This window comes from Ahaetulla prasina, chromosome 3 (assembly GCF_028640845.1).
Source record: "Ahaetulla prasina isolate Xishuangbanna chromosome 3, ASM2864084v1, whole genome shotgun sequence".
In the NCBI taxonomy this organism is placed as follows: Eukaryota; Metazoa; Chordata; class Lepidosauria; order Squamata; family Colubridae; genus Ahaetulla; species Ahaetulla prasina.
The window spans coordinates 229,270,680-229,278,051 of record NC_080541.1 but is presented as its reverse complement, the minus strand read 5'-3'; the positions used below and the strand labels follow the sequence as shown (position 1 = coordinate 229,278,051).

Here is a 7,372-nt window from a genome sequence, read left to right as displayed (position 1 = left end):
AACCTGCTCCCTCCCCTGGATTGCTAGTTCTCCCTTCCTTGCAGGAAGCCCCTCCACTTCTCTCTGGGGTTGTCAGGCAGGACAGTCCCAGGCGCCTGGGGCAATCTGGAGCAAGGCAGCCAGCCAGCCAGTTTCAGCCAGAAGCCGCGTGGCCTTTCCTGCTTTGCAAGGAAGGGGATGGGAGCTGGGGTAGGGCAGGGCAGGGCAGGGCAGGGCAGAGGGAAGCCCAGACTGCCTGGTAGTTCGGCTGCCTCGGTAGGGCCAGGCCCACGTTGTCCAGATAGACAAGGCTGGGCTAGGGAGGCTTTGCAGGCAGGCTGCGAGTGGCTAACCCAGATCAGGGATTGCAAAATTCTCAAAAAATTCTTATTCTGGCTGTAGAGGGGAGGGCTGAGGACTCTTGAGGGACCTCTCCAAGACTGCCCTTATGGGGAGGTTCATTAGCAAGGGTCCTAATTGCAAACAAGGCCCATAATCCCCTGACAGCAGGGGAAAAAGGACCCGACGCCACGCGGGGCATCCTTCCTTCCCCAGCACGTGTGTCTTCCTTAGAGGCGGACTACGCCACCCATGCTCCCCAGCCAAGCGGTGCACTGGCAAGCCGCCCCTCCCCGACGCCTGCTTTCTTCGGGAGAGGTGAACTACACTACCCACCCATCCCCCAATGCCCGGCCACGCGGTGCCACGGCCCCCTCCCCCCTCTTCTCCGGGAGAGGAGGACTACAGGTCCCATCTTCCCCGGCCGGCAGGCAAGGCAGAGCAGCGAAGCTCCTGGCCGGCCGGGACGGAAGCGCCGCCCGAGCTGCGAGCAGCCTCCCTCCCTCCCTCGCTCCCCGCCCGGCTTCCTCCTCCTAAGCTCTCGGCCGGGGCGGGCCGAGGGATTCCGGGCTGCGGGGCGAGGCCGGCCAAGCGGCGCTCCGCACGTGGCTTTTGGCTCGGCCCGGGGAGCCTCGGCGCCGCTTCCCAGCCCAGAAGCTTCCAGGCGGGAGGAGCCGGCAGAGGCAGCCCCGCCATCGGCAGGGGAGGCGAGGCGAGGCGAGCGCAGGTCCGGCCAGCGGCTGTCCCGCCAGGCGTCCCGGGGAGGCAGAGAGCGGGGAGCCCCTTGCAAGCTTGCCCGACCCGGCCGGGAAAGGAGGCTTGGAAGGTCCCGTCGCAGCGCTTTGTCAGCGGCTGCTTGCAGGCGGCAGCGGCGGCGGCGGCTGGGCGCGCTCCCGGACCGGCTCCCGGCGGAGGCTCCGAGCACCGGCGCGCACTGTCCCAGGCCGGCTCGGCTGCTGCTCGGTGCTGGTGCTCGGCCGCCTGCCCGCCCGCCCCGCCCCGTCCCTGTGGAGGAGGAGGAGGAGGAGGACGGGCCCCCAACGCCGGCCGACCGCCTGCCCGCCCGTCCTTGCGCGCTGCGCCCCGGGCGAGCCGAGCCGAGGCGGGGAGGCGCGGCGCGGCTCTAACAGGTGGGATCCCGAGGCGAGGGGGCGGAGGAGGCAGGCGGGCGGCGAGCACAGCAGCAGCGGCGGCCCCAGCGAGAGGAGGGAGCAGCCCAGCCCAGCCGGCGGAGCGCAGCGCAGCGCCCGGACCGTCCCCGAGCGCCGCTGCCCGGATAGCCTCGCCTGGTCCCGCCGCGCCAGCCGGACTCCTCCTCCGCCTCCTCCTCCTCCTCCACTACCTCTCGCCCGCCTCCGCCGCGCCAGGCAGGGCGCAGCAGCGCTCGCTCTCTCGCTCCGGCCGGGACAGGAGGACTCCCTCGGCTCGCCCGCCATGCCCAAGCCGCCGCCGCCGCCGCCTCCTCCTCCTCCTGCGCCGCTGCTGCGGTCGGCCGGCGGGAACCGCCCCGGGGACAGCGAGCTGGGCCGGCAGTTCCGGGACTGGTGCCTGCGCACCTACGGCGACTCGGCCAAGACCAAGACGGTGACCCGGAGCAAGTACCAGCGCATCGCCGAGGTCTTGCAGGGGGGCGGCGGCAGCAGCAGCAGCAGCGGCGGCAACGGAGGCGGCGGCGGCGGGGGGGAGAAAGGCAAGTTCCAATTCTGGGTGCGCTCCAAAGGCTTCCGCCTGGGCAACGGCACCCGCGAGCCGCCGCCGGCCGCCAAGATGGGACCCGGGGTGGTCGTCTACGTGCCGGTCAAGACGGGGACGGTGAGTGCCGGGCGCGGGACGGGGGGGTCGGGCTGGGCGTGGGTCCCGCATTGCCCCGGGGGGGGGAGGGGGGCGCGGGGCGGGGATGCCCGCTGGGACAGTCCGGGCGTGGATCTGGGGAGGGGCGAGGGGAGGGGCGGGGGCTTTGCACCGGGCAGGAGAGGTCCTCGGGAGGGGGGAGGGGTCCTGGGTGGGGGGCGCAGCGGGGCAAAGGGCCAACTGCCCTGCCTGTCCCGGAGAGCTTGAGCAAGGCGACGCTGCTCCGCCCAACTCATCCCCCCGTCCCGTTGCCTAGAGCTGGGGGAGGGGGCGGGGGCGTCCGGCTGCTCTGCCTGGAGGGGGTTTCTCCCAGACATCCCCCTGCCTCATTTTCCCCTCCCGATTATTGCCCCCGGCCCGGGACGTTGCAGCAGCCCGGCTTCTGCTTGTCCTGCGGGGCTGGCCGGCCCCCTCGCCTCGGGCTGCTTGCTGGTCCCGCTCCTCCGGGGGAGGGGAGGGGGAAGGGGGAGGGGGAGGGCGCCCCGCCCCCAGGCCGCCCCCCTCCCCCCTGGCCCGAGCCCGTGGCGGCCAAGGGCAGAGCCGGGGGCAGCGCTCCTCCTCCTCCTCCTCCTCCCGGGCGCACCGGCCAGGCGCAGGTAGCAGGTCGGCGCCGTCCCGGGGCTCCCCTTTCCCCGGCCCGTCCCTGCTAAGAGCGGAGCCGCCGGAGCGCCCGCAGGGAGCAGCAGCTCATTGTTCCTCGCCTGCCCCGGGGACGCCGCGCCGCCTCCGAGCCGCCTCCACACCCCTCCGAGCCTGGTTGAGCCCAGCCGAGCCGAGCCGGCCGGGCCGCCCCTCCCTCCCTCCCTCGCTCCCCCCGTCTCTCCTCCGGGCAGGAGTCGCCGGCCGAAGCCGCGGCGTCATTGTTCCCGCCCGGGTCAACTTTCTCGCGGGGAGGGGGCGGAGGGGGGGGGCGAGGGCTGGGGGGGCGGGGGGGGCTCTTCTCCTCGCCCAGCCTTTGCACGCCCGCCCTCCCTCCCTCCCTCCCGGTCTTCCTCCCCCCCCCCCCGCCGGCTGTGCCAGGGTGGGGTTTGGCACCCGGGCGGGCTGGGAGGGGGCGGCGGGCTTGGCTGCTCCATCCCCGCCCGTCCTTTGCACCATCTGCCCAGGAGATCGGGCGCTTGGCAGACAATTGGTCGGAGGAGCTGGCCTTGCCGGAAAAGTGCACTTGTGTGTGTGCGTGTGTGTGAGTGAGAGTGAGTGAGTGCAGGCGCGTGCACGCGCCGGGGGGGGGTGCGCGCCCGGGCTGCGTGTGCGCGCGCTTGCGCCTGCCTCTCTCCGCCCGGGAAGGAGGCCCCCACCCAGCCCGCCCGAGGCGCCGCCGCCGCCGCTGCTGCCCGCTGGTTGGCAGGGCGAAGCCTCCACGCGGAAGCGAAGTGGCTGTGCCAGCGCCGGAGGGAGGGGGAGGGAGGGGGAGGGAGGGAGCTCTGGGTGGGTGGGTTGGGGGGGGGCTCTGGCGGCTTCCTCCCCCTCCCCCCACTCGGGCCGAGGCTTCCCGCAGCTGTTGGGGAGGGGGGGCAGGGCGAGGGGCTGGTCAAGGGCGGGAAGCCGGGTGCTGCCACAGCCCAGGAGTGGCATATGGGTCCGGGGGGCCTGGCTGGCTGGCTGCCATCCTGTTGGAGGGCGAGTGGGAAGGGTTGCGAGCCTTTTGTGCTGAGTTTTGCTGAGTGTGGTTGCTTCCTGCGAAGGGGGGGGGGGCGGAGAAGAGGTGGGGGGGCAGCGTGCCTATCGCAGCCAGGACTGCTTTGAAGCAGAAGGTGAACTCAATCTGATGGGTACTTCCCACTTAGGTCCTGCAGATGGGCAAACCCAGATGTGGGGTACACACAAACACACACACACACACAGACAGAGTAACCGTTTTCTCTTCGCCTTGGTGGGCATTCCCCCGAAAGTGCTAGCTTCAGGGTGACAAAGAAGTCCAGTGTGTAATTCCTAGCACTTGTTGGGCAATTGTGCAACCAGCACAATTGCATCGGCATTTTATTTAGGACACGACCCGGCTCTTGAAGAGGGTGTGTGCGCGTGCTTGTGTGTGCAAGGGACCCACCAGCTGTGGGGGCATCCCAAGGGGGGGGGGCAGAGGGCCGAAATAGAGAGACCCACACTCGCTCTCCATTTTTCACAGAGTCTGACCCAGGTTGCTCTGGGGCTGCGTTCACACAACCACCTGAATCCCGGATTGTGGTGGCCGGGTGGGAGGGGGGGGGCTGCCTGCCCGTGCACCCAAGTGCCCGGGGCGGGGCGAGGGATGTGACTCAGGTCATGTGAAAACAGCCCATCTGGTTTGTTCAGGCTTGATTGTCTGGTGCCCCTGGGAAAGTGGGGGAGTTCGGCAGCCGGTGATTCCTAGGCAGTTTTGAATCTGGAGATGGCCCTGAGTGTGTGTGTGTGTAATTGTGTGGGTGTGGGATGTGGGTGAGTGTGACCTGGCCTTCTTAGCTCCTGGAGACTGCAGTGGGGTTGTTTTTTTTTTGCAAGCCAGCTGGTCAGGAAGAGGGAGAGAAAGAGAGAGAGAAGGAGAGAGAGGAAGAAGGAGAGAGAAAAAGAGAGAGAGGAAGAGAGAGAGAGAGAAAAAAAATGAAGAAGGAAATTGCCTCCCTGCCCCCCCCCTCACCCGCCCCACTGCTAGCCTTGCCATCTGCACCGCTTTTTTCTTTTTTTTCTCCTAAACCCACCTGACCAGTTTTTCAGCTGCCCAGATGGCTTCCCCTTTCCCCATATCTGGATTTGCAAGAATTTCGGAAATAACATTTGTGGAGGTAAACTAACGGAGCCGTTCCCCCACCCCCTCCAGTCCCGTCCCATCTCCCCCTTGCCCCTCCCCCCTCCCCCCCCCGGTTTGGACGATGGGACCCCCTTGCCCAAGGGGAGATGCCCTTCCACTTCCTCAGTTCCCTGGGTTAAGGGACCCTTTGCAAAAAATGAGAGAGAGGGAGAGAGAGAGAGAGATGGGAGGGGGCTTCTATGGGTGCCTGGAGGGAGTCTCCATTGGGACTCCAAGGTCACGCTTTCTGACGTCTTTTAAAGACGCCCAAGCCTGCCGGTGGCCTCTGGGTAGCCCCTGCAAGAAAAGCCCCTCCTCCTGGGGTGGTGGGTAGGTGGGATTGGAGTGCCTTACCTCTCCCCTTCCCCCCAACCTCACCTGGCATCCCCCTACATCCTCCTTCTCTGTGCCAAGGGCAGGTCCCTTTCCTTTCTACCCTAACTGCCCAATCGCTTCCTCCTTTAAAAAACAAAACAAAACTGCGTTGGTCCTTGGCTGGGAACGATGGACGTTGCAGTCCATCCCAGCTGGCTGTATCTCTGGGCTTGGTGCAGGGAAGATGGAGGCAGGCGGCACTGTCTTTCCCTGCCAATGCTCAGCTCTGCCCCTTTGACTTCTTCTCGCTTTGGGGAGGGGGTGTTCTTTCGCTCTGGTCACCCCACCTCCATGGTCCTTGGGAACGGGGAGCCCCACGGCCCGGTCCGGAGGGGTGTGCATTGGTGCCGCCTTTGGCTCAGGGGATGCAGCTAACGGGGCAATTATTGTCCCAATTAGGTGAGTCCGGGGTCCTGCTGCACCAGGGGTTGCCATGGAGCTTTCAACCGGCTCTCCCCCCCCCCTCCCCAGCCATCCCCTCAGTCCTCCAGCCCCTCCCCTTGCTCCAGTGCAAAAGTCCTGGGCTGCAGACAAAAGAGGCCCAGCCGGCAGCGGCTGCTGCGAGGTCCTGGCAGAGCCGGGAGGGGCTGCCGCCGGAAGACCCTCTGCCAGGTGCTCTCAGCTCTGTAGTTCGGGCACGAGGAAAAGAGGAGGAGGAGGATGAGGAGGGCACCGCCTCCCTCGGTGGGTGGGTGGGACACGGGACACACGGGAGGGAGGCCTGGAAAGGGATGCCCCAAGGGGTGGGGCCGCTGGGAGTCTGGCACCTTCTGCCGGATGCTCTTCGGGTGCCCCCCACCCCCCATGTCCCCAATCCACAGGAGGAGGAGGAGGAGGACGGGGGTCTGGGGGTCTCGGTGGCTGGCAGCAGCCGCGTCTAGCCCAGCAGATGGTTTGGTAGGCGGCTTCTGGCAATGTCCGGCGGCTGCGTGTCACTTTCCCTACCAAGGCTTGTGGGGGGGGGGAAATAAGGAGACAAAGAGCTTCCTCTCCCCCATGCCTCTGTCCTCCCCCCCCCCCCGCAGCCCCCCCAGGCAGAATATCTGGGGCCAAGGGGCTGCTGGGCTGCTCGGAGCCGCCCTCGGGCAAAAACAGAGGCCAAAGTGGCCTTTGGTGCAACTATGTTCTTCCTAACTCTTGGCTCGCCGTTGATTCGGACCGGTGCGCTCCGCGCATGCTCAAGAAACGCTGCTTTCACGCCTTCCTGCACAGGTGGTCCTCGACTTAGGACGGTTCATGTAGTGACTGTCCAGAGTTGCAAAAAAAGTAGCCTAAGGATCCGTTTTTGCGTTTTAGGACCACCTGCGGTCACGTAATCAAAATTCGGACGCCGGCTCACATTTACGACAGTCGCAGTGTCTCGTGTTCCTCTTTTGCGACCTTCCGACGAGCAAAGTCGAGAAGGGAGCCAGGCTCCCCGAACAACCTTGTGATTAACTTAACAACGGCCGTGACTCACTTAACGGCGGTGGCAAGGAAGGCTCGTAAAACGGAGCGAAGGCCACTTCGCAAATGTCTCGCTTAGCAACACAAATTTGGGGCTCTGTTGTGGTCGTATGTCGAGGACTGCCTGTAATTGGCTCAAAGCAAAACGGGGCCAGGAGTCCCTTAGACCAGGGGTCTCCAACCTTGGCAACTTTATGACTTGTGGACTTCGACTCCTCAGAATTCCTCAGCTAGCAGAGCTGAATTCTGGGAGTTGAAGTCCACAAGTCATAAAGTTGCCAAAGTTGGAGACCCCTGCCTTAGACTTCCGGCTGTTCTGCACAGTTAGCTCCATTCTAGAGCCCATCTTGTGTCCTTTGGGCGCCTAAACCTTTGATAAACCAGCATGGGCCAGCAATGGTGGCCTCTCCAGAGCCCGGCTTTTAACTCTGTGGCCGCTAGAGTGCTCCTTTGACCCTCAAGACCCCCAACCCGTGTCATCCCTTCAGCAGCCTGGCTCTGCCACTCAACGGGGTGACGTTTCGCCCAGCTGGCTGACCCAGACTGGCCCAGCCGGGTTGGGGGGGGAGGGGTTTCTCTAGGTCACTGAGTGATGCCGCTATTAGGAGCGAGTCAAAA

General features: G+C 65.9%; 1 protein-coding gene across 1 annotated transcript in view; it reads left to right on the top strand.

Annotated features, from left to right (window-relative positions):
* The first annotated feature begins 950 nt into the window (after nt 1-950).
* Nucleotides 951-7,372, top strand: part of NOL4L (nucleolar protein 4 like) — a 152,525-nt gene continuing 146,103 nt past the window's right edge. The window contains exon 1 of the mRNA XM_058178871.1: nt 951-2,130. Within this exon, the coding sequence (XP_058034854.1) occupies nt 1,753-2,130 (378 nt within the window). The 5' untranslated portion in view covers nt 951-1,752. The remainder of the gene's footprint in view (nt 2,131-7,372) is intronic.